The sequence below is a fragment of the Halyomorpha halys genome, unplaced genomic scaffold, assembly GCF_000696795.3.
Source record: "Halyomorpha halys isolate HHAL.00 unplaced genomic scaffold, Hhal_1.1 Scaffold374.1, whole genome shotgun sequence".
NCBI lineage: Eukaryota > Metazoa > Arthropoda > Insecta > Hemiptera > Pentatomidae > Halyomorpha > Halyomorpha halys.
The window spans coordinates 919,673-932,412 of NW_027112597.1; the positions used below are offsets into that span (position 1 = coordinate 919,673).

Genomic DNA, 12,740 nt, shown 5'->3' on the forward strand with positions numbered 1-12,740 from the left:
ATATTATACATATTGCAAATCCTTTGTATAAACATGTTTGTATATTATAATACGTACTTCCTGAGTACATAAAAAACCTTTCGGTATCGACGATGACCTTTCATCCTTTTTTTAAAATGATTTTTCCCCTTCAGAAAACAAGCTATTACATTGTTCAATTTTCCAGTAAAAGGTTTCGATGTAGTAGGTATTTAATTTGGCTGCAGCAAAATTGAAATCCCTTTCATATTTGAGAGTGAAAAAAAATAAGTTCACAAAGGCTTGATGTGTTTTTCTAAATGAAATTTCCTTTGTGTTTCCTATTAAAAGAAGTTATTCAAAACAACAGCTTTGTTTCTTTACTTTAGATGGCGTTTTATTTTTTCGAACTGCCTTCGAGGACATTTCATAAGAAACGATAGGCAGTTCTAATCCAAATTTTTTTCAGTAAAGATTAGTATTAAATATGGCCATATGCGTCTGTAATCTAAACAATAAACCTCTTTAATTACATAAAGTAATAAAATTTATAAAAATTGATTTTGTGATGACTTCCTCACCAGAATGTGAATGAACAAGGTGATGATTTTATCATGAACGATAAGAATGTTAGCTTGAATTCGAGTGTTCTTACAAATAAGAATAATCAGGCTACTTGAGCGTATTTTCGTCGGCTTTCCTCGTGGTTAGTGTAATAGAACACTTTGAGGTCAGAAAAACAAAATTATTTATTATTAAATCAAAGATTTTCTACTGGAAGAGTTTCTAGAACTAATATGAAATTGGTGAATGACACAATCTTCCTTATTTAAATATAACAATTTATTTCATGTACAACAATGACGTTTAGGGGTTATCCCCCATCTTCAGGTTGCTGATTAAATATTTTATATATAATGTGTAATTAACTCCTTAATTGCAGGAAGGTAATTATTCTCCTTGAAAAATGTTTAATAGTTGATATAACAAAAAGTTTTTTATTTAATAATTGACAATAATATATTTTAATATTAATAATAGTAATGACAAATTTAGGAGTTAATTACACATTATATATAAAATAGTGAATGAGCAACCTGAAGATGGGGGATAACCCCGAAACGTCGTAGTTGTATATGAAATAAATTGTTATATTTAAACAAGGAAGATTGCGTCATTCACCAATTTCATATAATTATTTATTATTTATTCGGATTTTAAAATATGGAAATACAGGATCTATTTTTATTACGCAAATACAAATAATGGATAGTCGGTGTCAATCTCAATGATCATATTAAAAATGTAGCTAAAATTAAAGATAAGTGCAACTAAAACATTTTAAAGTGTAAATTTTTTTTTTGGAGCATATCTATGAGTAATTTTACAGTGTAGAGAGCCCCAAATTTTCTCAATCTCTTTACAGTATTATTTCTTAAGTATAAATTGTACTTCATTAATAGTTGCACTTGTAATCCTTCTTTTTTTTAAAAAAAAAAAAAACTTTTTTGCGCCTAAGGAAACATAATGGTTCACAGGAATAAGACCAAAATTAGTCAGTGTGTTTATAATTTTCTAGTAATAAGAGCCTATGTATCCTTATCCTTAGCATAAAATATCACAAAAATTATACTTCGCAAGTTAAAAAATCAACATATCGTCTGGAGAGGTCTCGTTACAACTATCTTTGAATAGGATACTTTATAATGTCTTTTGACTCGACGAATATGCCTCTAGAATGACGCACTAATTATTATTATTTTTTCGGAATTGTGGGGTAACACGACGATATAAAAAATAATAGAGAGAAATGATTCATTTAATTGTTAGTATTGCTGGAACGTTTTTGCATACTCCATTGATAATTGATCATTTATACAGATATTTACAACACATACAATAGGCCTGTTTTAACTATCATCAAACACTTGTTAGAAAAATCCTAATGCAATTAGATTACAATAATTATAATTGAGGTGGTAGCTGGGAAAATGACTTTCGTAAAAAAAAAAAAAAATGCTCTCAGAAATCTTGATTTCCTCAAAAAACCTGGTTAGGCAGCGTTTTTTACTTTCAATTTACCAAGCTATGTCCCAATTAATGTGCACAGATGGTGGAGATAACATTCCTTCAGTAGTGGGATCTTATGTTCCAATGGGCATATCGGTAGGATTCATAAGAGATACATAATACCAGACAGCTTCAAATTTGTAATATTTCAGAAAACTATTATGGATTAGCACAAGCTGGTTAATTTATTAACTTTGAACTATTCATAATTTATTTTATACATTCTTTATCTAAGAGTAAAGATTTTATTTTTAAAAAATTATCATTTAAAGATTCCGCATTGCCATTGTCAAGAACTATATGTTGGCTTGATCAACTGTGCTCTGTCTTAGTGCACGTAACAGTACTGTAACTTCAGCCGTAGTAGATGCCGAGTGAAGTAAATCGTAAGTGTCTTAGAATAAACTATAGCTGACTAATCGGTTATCTTACCGTCAAAAAAGGTTTTGATGTATTCATATTCCACTATATGTATATAAATTCCACTATTATCGAAATTTCGATCCAATCAGAGTTAAGCATCTCATAACATGTGGCGTTTGTTGTAATTCTAATGCAGCCATCAATTTTCTTTCAAATTAAGTTTTTATTATAAGTATTATATCCTCTATTAAATCAATTTCTGTAATTTCATTGTCTATTATTTTTAAATTTAGTCTTTAAAAAAATATGCCCTTAGAAATCTTGATTTCCTCAAAAAACCTGGTTAGGCAGGGATTTTTACTTTCAATTTACCAAAAGCTATGTCCCAATTAATGTGCACAGGTAGTGGAGATAACATTCTTTTAGTAGTGGGATCCTATGTTCCTATGGGGCATATGGGTAGGATTCCTAAGAGATCCTAACTCAAAATGATGGGATATTTAAGCAGGTTAAGGAGCTCACTTACCTTGGCACTTGAAGAAATGGTATGGCTGCTGAAATCGAGAAGCACCTCCCACCTGGCAACTCATACCTAGGATCAGTAAGTAAACCATGTTGAATCTGTATAACGACTTTTAGTCATTTACAGTTCGCAGAGCTGGATCATCTGTTAAGAGACCTAATGATCTTTGAACGGAAAATTATATTCTCACATCATTAAACTATTTAGGGATGTAGGTGAGTGGTGAATTAGGAAGAATAGGGTGCTATAGGACATTTACAGCTAATCGGTTTTGGTTAATGAATGAATATGAGGTCCTGAAGAAGGCACTTGAAGTGTCCTGCTTCGAGCTCTGTCCTATGTATCCAGGGTCATTTGTAGCCGCGGGAATTGAGGTGTAGGTATGGGCAACTTCGGCATCGATTCGGATCCGGTCTAGGGTCGACTTTTGTTTCTATGGTGGAACCACTAAATGAAAACTTGACCCCTACTATGGGCAGAATAGGGTGGTAGTCTCCATTTATCAGAAATAAAAAAAAAAGGTTAGTATCCGATCTAGGATGAACTAGGCTAAGGTGGGACGATGCTATAGCATGGGGACACTAAAATTGTATCTGGGAGCAGGAACCAACAAAAGTATGGTTGCAGAATGAATGAAATATGGGCCGCTCATTGCGGAGGCCAAGACTCATCTTGGTTGTTACGCCCTGGAGGGTGATAGACCTATCAGGAGTTCTTTGAGAGGACTAGGAGTGAACTAATGGCATGTGATGGGTGTTGTTGGGAATTGTATCATGTTTCAGGAAATCGTGTTTCCTAAGGATAGAAAAGTAGATCTTACGATCGTACTATGCTAATTCTTTGCAAATCATATTAAGATAAATTTGTCGGAAGAGGTAAGAAGATCTTTTCAACGTTTAGAAGGAGTACTTTAAAAAGGAGTACTTTACTTGTTCCACGTGACAAGGAAAGTAGAAATTGTGATAGTGAACACTGTGCCAGTTGAGTTGGAAATAAATTGGAATGTGTGTGGAACATAATGAGCTAATGCTCTTTCCACATATTTACAAAAAAAACCTTCTGATAATGTATACAAATTGAAATAGGATATTTTTAAATTCAGCCAATGAAACAAAAATATGACATTTATTTTTATTATAATACAATAGAAATATCAAGACAATTGCTTTTTATGGAAGTATCAAAGAATCCATTAAAAGATTACCATTGTGAAACTTTACATAAATACCATAGAGAGTAGAGTGCACTCGAGAACATTTAAGTCTACCTATCCTAATAATTTATTTTGTCTTTACTTCAATATTAATACTAATTCTAATAACAATTATTAAGTTTATAATTGAAACAAAAATAAAAATTTAACAATTTCTATAAAATATAATCAAGGTATAACGAAAATACATATCGAATGTATTAATACTTACAATTAAAGAGAGACATTGCAATATTTAACAGGATTTATATAAAAGTAATATTTTTCAGTCATATAAAACATTAACAAGTGAAATATAAGTCAAAAATATATGTATGTATTTTTTAAGTTAATAGGATATAGTTGTTATTAAACAGATACACACTGGTTTTATAAGATGTATTGAAGAGGACCCAGAGGTTTATTTAAAAATAATGTAAACAATAAGGTACTTACTTAAAAAAAATAAGCGTTGATATTACAGTGTTTGATTTTAGTTAATTTTTTATAATAAATATTTCATTGATATGCTATTAAGTTAAATTAACACTTATACAATGTTAATATTTTGCTATTGATAGATTTTAACATGATATACTGAACTATAGCTCAAAATAAATTCTGGTAATTCAAAAAAACAAATTTTCTTATTTCTATTCTAGATAAAATTTGCAAAACTTATTAACTAATATAATCAGTTGCTGGTACATAGATTCAAGACTAGTATGTTATTATAGTTGATGAAAAAAGGGGTAGAAAAACAAATCTAGTTGCACTATGGGAAAAAAGTATACGGTAAAATAAATAATCCATTCGAGATATATCTGTGTATAGTAAATAAATCCAAAACACAGTTTCATGAAAAACGGAATTGGAAAATTTGGGCTTTTGTATAATCAGTTTTATTTATTTTATTGAGTGCCGTGTGTTGTAGTACAGGTTGTCTAATAAATATGCGTAATAAACTTTGAAAATTAAATGGATAAAAGCCCAAATTTTTTAAATTTCTATAGTCTCAAAACAATGTTTATGGATTTAACTCCTTTTACGCAGTAAACACAGATTTTTAAATACTCCATTAAATGCTTATACAACAAGTAAGTAACATTATTTACATGAATCCTTTCACATAGTAATATCTAATGGGTCACAGAATAATATACAAGTGGATATATTAATCAATTATTCAGGTAACATTAATATTCTGGTTAGAAGTATAATTCTTTTCTCACGACAAGGATTAGAGATAATAATCTATTTTTTTTTCTTTTTCAAATTCGTTTTTGAAGATCTCCTCTTTGCACCTCACAGCTCCTCTGCTCTAAGCAATAGCCTCCATCTTGCAGAAGGCGGGCCGTGCTAGACCCCTGAGGTGCTACTGTCGTGCGTCAAAAAGTCGCAGGTGTCACGAAACGGCCAGGAGGCTTGGAAGCAACACCAACGCCCAGCCGGAGAGCTTCGTACCTGCTGGCATAAGAGTTGGTTATCGTTTAATTGAATATTTTATGTTGTACATTCAAATATAAGTATTTCATATTCGAAAATTTATTTATTTATAGAAGAATGTTATGGATTAATACTATGGAATTGGAAACTAGAAAAAGTCGACCGACAATACCTAAGCAGCTCGTTTAACCTAGGTAGGTGATGTCCAGGGTATAAAATGGTTGTATAGAATGTTTTTGAATGAATAACTATTATTGATGAACAAGTGTCAGGTACAATGACAGAGATACAATTACAATTAATTGTGATTGGTACTTGCAAATACCTGATAAAAAATTGTAATTGTATTCTGCAATTATTATCACTAGTTGATTTATTTTATTTTAAATTACTAATTATTAAGTCATTATTATTAAGAATGTTATTCATAAGAAAACTGAAATAGCGTAGAAAATTTTATTTTATTTTTTTTTACTAATCGACATAACAAACTTGCGTAGTACGTTTAATCTATTCCTCGTATTCCGTTGGGTTTTCACAGCCAGCAAAGCGGACCCTCCCCGCTCAACATAGTTTAAATGCGCATACAGCACCATCGTTTCAGCACACACAGTACATACCTGCAACACCCCTTAAAGTAACCATGGGTAGAAAAAGGAAGGAAACTTCAACTAGCATCTTTTGTACCTATTTATTAATTATTTTTTTCAATTTTGAGGGTACGAAAAAAAAGCCTACAGAGAGAGGCCGGTTAGTTTAGCCTGTCGAGTTTAAGTTGTTCACAAAAATCGAATTTCCGATGTCTTTTCACATTATATTGATTATAGACATTCAATATATGAATTCGATTATCGATAAATTGAATAGATGATACTGAAAAATTAAAAACAGGAACAGTCTACTGATCGAGTCTGTTCGGGATAATATTGTGCAGGAGCCCGATGCCTAAGTCAACCCTTAAATCATACGACAAATAATTTTAAAATTCGTTTCTACCACAATTAACATGGAGACGAATTTTAGCTTCTTAGATCAGTAATTGGAACTCAAGGAAAAACTAGAGTAAGTAGTTTCTGTCCATGCCTCTTGATCAAATCGCTGAGTACCATAATCCAGGGCGTATTGAATAGGTATTTAGTACCACTGGAGCCGTTTCTAGCTGAGGAAGTTTTGCGACTGTAGCGGCACCGGTTCGTATACGACCTGTGACGGGAGGGTCGACTAATGTAGCAGTCCCACGAAATGAAAACTTGACCCATCACCATAGTTAGAATAGTTTGGTTACCTCTAGATACGTAGACCCCTCCCCTCACCCGTATGGCAGAAATGATCAGGAAAGGGGCTAAATAAGAAAAAGGTATCTAGTGCCAATAGTATTAGTATGTCAAGTTAAGCCTCCATTATTGACGAAATTCCACTTACTGATATTTTAAATTGTATCCTTTATCGATGTATCTCATTTTAAAATAATCCTCTTATCAACTTCCAAAACAAATTAAAGACGCAGTAACTTTCATAAAAGAATAGCATATTTAACTGTTAGCCAAGCAACTACGCTGTTGCTTCACTCTGATTCCATTTAATAACATTGATCTATGGTACCCGGAACGAAGTGTCATCATTCAGGATTTAAATTCGAATTCCATTTATTAATCTCTAACACATTTTTCCACTCCCACTACATTTTTCTTCTTATTCTGTCTACTCCTAAAAACCGTTAAATGGCTATTCAAGTAAACTGTTACTGACTTGCTGTCTAATGAAAGTGGACGTATCCTAAAAAAATGATGGAATGAGAATCCGCTCAAAGAATTTCTCTTTTTGTCCAGAGGGAATAATGATCCATTAAATATAAGGCTTCAGGATCGAATATTACAGGATGTGAAAGGTGATGGATTTCTATACATGTTGAGTACAAATATAATTGATAGAAAAGACGTCCATTGAGGATACCATGTAATCAATCAGTTGCCGATTCTCTGCCCGTGTATCTCCAAGATTGATTCGTACAGGGCAGAGCAATCTCTTCCCTGGTAAAAGGATTCCGCTAAAAGGTTCGACCAAGTGGAAGTCCATATTTCCTATTATATAGGACAATATTATTTCAGAAATTCATCTAAAAAAAATTGTTTTCCACCTGTAACTGGAAATTCCTATTTTTCTTAACATGATTACAACTTATCTGTTATTTCTTTTGAGTGCTGTTTAGACTATGTCATCAGAGTAAATCCAACTATTTATATGCTTTGGCTCTGCTTAGAAACATTCTATTGAATTAGAAAGTTGGTGTGAAGAATAATGGAGTTAATAAGCATAGAAGTCATAATACTCTAAATAAAGAAGGCATAAATGCTCTCACAGATGAGGAAGCTAAAATTACATTAGTGTTTGATTTTTAAAAGCACATCGCCTTCTTTATAAATTATAACTCCTCTTAGATTTTTATTTTTTATTTTTTTATATATTTACTAGACAAACGTTCTAAATTGCCAATCCAAAGCCAATACAAAAGACTGATCTACATGACTATCTGGACATACGGAGTTGAGCTTTGGGGCTCCACTAAGCCATCAAATTCCTCCAGAATCCAATCCTTACAGTCCAAAATCCTTCGTAAAATCCTTAATGCTCCTTACTTTGTCACAAATTAAGTCATCCATCAGGACCTCAATATTCCATATGTTGCCGATTTGGCCAAAACCAGATACCGTTCCTTCCATAATAAACTTCTCAACCACCAAAATCCACTTGTTTCTAACCTGGCTTCTCCTTCATTACCTAATAATCCTCCTAGGCGTCTGAAAAGAAGATGGCCTCGAGATCTTTTCCTCTAGAAATGTTATTGGAGTTCTATCAGTGGGTAGATTCTCCACATGTTTTTTTCATGTCACTATGTCACCTACAGCAAATTTACTTGTTGTATATATCAATAAATAAATTATTAAAAAAAAAAAAAAATTATATTTTTACTTTTATTATTCCATAGGCGTTGATGACCAAAGGGTTTTACGCCTTTAAGAAACAGTCAACAACAACAAGAAGGCATAAACTAGTAAATTCAATCCTTTTTAAACTCTATAATGTCTATTTAGCATAGGCTCTACCACTTGCTTACTTCACAACAGATCGCGCTACGCCTGAAACTCAAGATATACAAGGCCATCATACGTCCAACGCTGCTCCATGGTGCACCACTCATGCGACACCTCTATAAGACTACGCTCTCCAAACTTCAGAGTTTCCAGAACTCCCTCCTGAGGCGAATAGTCAGAGGAACTTCAATTCAGCGGGCCAGGAACAGAGGAATATGTGAGGAGCTCCAACTCCCGTCTGTGCCGGAATTCATAGGCCGTAGGCACATCAAATTCTTTGATGGGCTGAAAGCCTGTGCCAACCCCCTATTCCGAGAAATAGCCCCTCCACCAAGACCTGGGAGGTGGCAAAGCATTGTCCCCTTGGTCGACGTCCTCGCCTTGGGAGGGACTTCTGGCTCTGCAGCCTGAAGTCATCATTTCAACACCACCAACAGGAATAGCCCCTCCATATCCCTAGTGAGCATCCAGGCAAACATATGCCATCATTGTTGACACTGCCTTCAGCGGACCCAGCAACCATTCTTATAATGTCATCCCGGCAAAACAAGAAAATGAAATAGCTGGTATATGTACATATCTTTTTTCTATTGTATATATTTGTAAATGCATATTTCTTTGTTCCAGGAGGAAAAAAAAAAAATGTAATATTCAAGGAAATATTTTATATAGAAATGTCCTTATGCCAAATTCAAGAGATTTTAAGTTTATTTCTTTTAGTTTTGAATGATTATTTATCTTTTGATGTTTAGAAGTTAATTTAGAAATGTAGCATCTTCGACTAATATAATAGTCAAGAGCAGAGTGCGTTTAATATTACACATACGAACATCGATGGGTTTGATGGTCGATCAGTAGGATTTTTATTAACAGGAATTTCGAAAGTACTTGATGAAACCCGCCTCAAGGCAAGGTTTAATTTTATATTCGTTGTTGGTGTTTTTTTGACATTAAAAGTAAAGACTAAAAATAAGAATAAATCGCAAAACGGTGGCCGAAAACTGAAAAGCTTAAAATTTGTACATTGTTTGGTAACTTTAAAGTCTTTTGGTGCTTTAGTAACTTCAAAGCTATGAAACCTACGATTAAAAGTAGTATAACCTAGCCAAAGTTTTAATCCTAAGAGTTCTTTACGTTTGAGATATAGTTTTTCAAATTAAAAAAAAGTTTCTTCTGATAATGAAAAATCTGTATTTTGGCCAATATCTTAGTCCTGTGAAATTGGCTTAAATTTTAGCTGTACCTTGAAGTAAGTGGAAAATAATTTCTGTCCACGGATTCTTATGTAAAAATATTTGCAAATACTTTGGTAAAAAGTTTACCACCCCTTGAGAGTTCGTAGTTCTAATATCGATGATTTCTCTAATGTCCGCCATATATTTTATAGGTTTCATAGGCATGACTTCTAAATTATTGCAAGTAGCTGAAATATTATTATAAAATAATTAATATCTCAGGAACTTTGTGACTTAGAGATGTCTATGACGGCTCAATCTGACGCTTATTGAATACATTATAAAGTAGTTTATAGTGAAAATCTCCATAAGAGTAGCAGTTTTCATGATATTTTCCAAAATAAATTTACATAGCGCTGATTTTTTTGTTGTAGTAAGGAAAATATTAAACGTAAAGAGTTGTGTAGGTTTCAATTTGATGTTTCTTAAATATACCACAAAGTTGTTGATAATGATTAATTTCTTTGGGATAGTAGTTTGCTTGGTATTTGCCGAAGTATATTCTCAAATGTTTTCTCTTCTTTATTTGAAGAAAAATATTGGTGTCTGAAAAACTGTATCTTGGAAACTATTAAACGTAATCAGTTCTATTAGGGCTCAAATATTAGCTAACTTACCCTATTTAAAAAAAAAAAGATTTATGTTTTATCGTGGTTTCACGGGAGTGTACGGAAAACAAAATCATAAAAGTAGAATATTTAGTGGGTAAACTTTTTACATCTGGATATAAGAAACTTCGTAAAAAATAAAAACCTGAAATATATTCATTATAATTAGATTTGCACTGCACTGCACCTGGTACTGGACACCGTATTCCGATAACATTACGTTTACATTCAAAATGGAAATGAAATATACCTCCACACCCATCTTGTTAGATATCAAAATTTGGTCAGTATAATATTTTAAATTTTACTAAGTTACATATTCAAGCAAGGGGTTATTGGCTTTAAAATAAAAAAAAATATACGGCAGCCATTTTAAAAATCTGGTGTATTAGACCTACGTACCCCAAGGGAGTGGTGAACGTTTAACTATCTAGTACAAGTGCCGGGAAGAAAAAAAGGCAGTTATCTCACCCTAATTTTTGATTATTTTATTAAAACTAGGTATAATTACTAGTCAAAACCGATGAGTCTGCCTAGTATAGGTAGAGGGAATAAAAAATGACGACTGTTTCAAAACCTTAAAAAAACATTAATTTTTCATTCGGAGCTTATATATTAAAAACTACCAAAACACTATAAAATCTAAAAGAACATTATTTAAAGAAGAGTAAATTTTCTGAAATATTAGTTCTAATAGAGCTATTTACGTCCAATAGTTCTCGAGATATAGCCTTTTAAAAAGCAACATTTCATAAAAAGGTACTGAAATATTAGTAGTTAGTTAATTGATTTTGAGAAATCTATATCTAAGGAACTATGTGACGTACAGATGTCTATTAGCAATCAAAATAAAGCCAGTTTAATGTACAATAAAGTAGTTTATGACCCTTACCTTCGTAGGAATAGTAGTTTTCATGATATTTGCTAAAATATATTGATTTATAGTTTGGACAATAAGGTTGATTTATGAAAATCTTTATTTCAAAAACCATTGGACGTACAGATGTCTGTCAGCACTCAAATTAAAGCTAGTTAAATTTACTATAATATGGTTTATAACTTTCCTTTTTTAGGATTAGTATTGTTTATAATATTTGACAAAATAAACTCACAAAGTGTTAATTTCTAGTTGTTCTTATAACATGTTGGATTTTTGAAAAATATATCTCTAGACCCATAAGACGCACATATGTCTGCCAACGCTCAAAATAAAGAAGATTTAACTGACTATAAAGTAGTTTATGACACTTATCTTTTGTAGGGTTAGTACTTTTAATGATATTCACATTTATATATAAATTTCGCAAATGAAAATTGGTCCGAACCATTATAAATCAATTTGTTTTAGCAAATTTCATGAAAACTATTACTCCTACGAAAATAAACGTCATAAACTAGTTTATAGCTCATTAAACTAGCTTTAATTCGAGTGCTAAAAGACATCTGTACATCTAATGGTTTTTGAGATATTGATTTTTCAAAATAAATTCACTAACTACTCATCCTTCAGTACGTTCCATACAACATTTTTATGACTATATCTCGAGAACTATTGAACGTAAATAGCTCTAGTAGGGCTTATATTTTAGCAAATTTACTCTACTTTAAATGATGCTCTCTTAGATTTTCTATTTGTGTTGGTCGTAGTAAAGATACGAATAAAAAAATATTTATTTTTAACGTTTTGAAACAGCCGCAATTTTTTATTCCCCCTACGTATACTTAGCAAACTCATCAATTTTCACTAATAATTATACCTATCTTTCAAGGAAGTAATAAAAAATTGGGGTGAAATAACTGCCTTTTTTCTCCTCTTGTGCTCTTGTACTGTTGTATTTATAATTTATGAAATTAAAATTTATGAAAATGTTATATTTATATAGCTACAATTTGCGATGGGTGTAATCGAGCCAGAGTATAAGTTCGTCCATGGAACAACTACACCGTGGCCCGACAATTTCTTTTTCCGTATATTTCTTCTTCTAATACATTGCATATTTATGTAAATGGATTATAAAAATTACTGTACAAACATTTATTCATAAATTTATGTATACTAAATTTATATTACTTTTCATTACTTTCTACGGCTTTTTTTCTTAAATATTTTGCTTTCTAACGTTATATTATACGTAAATATTATTGCTTATATGGGTTTGTGCTCTAAAAATATATATATATTTTTTTTATCAACTATTCATCAACACTGGACAGCAGTTTATATTGTATTTCAATTATGTATTAGGGTATTAC

At 31.8% G+C, this 12,740-nt stretch overlaps 1 protein-coding gene across 2 annotated transcripts in view; it reads right to left on the reverse strand.

Moving 5' to 3' along the window:
• Nucleotides 1-4,020: 4,020 nt before the first annotated feature.
• LOC106681930 (uncharacterized) overlaps nt 4,021-12,740 on the reverse strand; it is a 217,714-nt gene continuing 208,994 nt past the window's right edge. Inside the window, exon 6 of one of the 2 annotated variants that reach the window (XM_014422524.3) lies at nt 4,021-5,570. In XM_014422524.3, the coding sequence (XP_014278010.1) occupies nt 5,512-5,570 (59 nt within the window). In that variant the 3' untranslated portion in view covers nt 4,021-5,511. Of the gene's footprint in view, nt 5,574-12,740 lie in introns of both variants that reach the window. The other variant, XM_014422523.3, reaches the window with a different exon arrangement.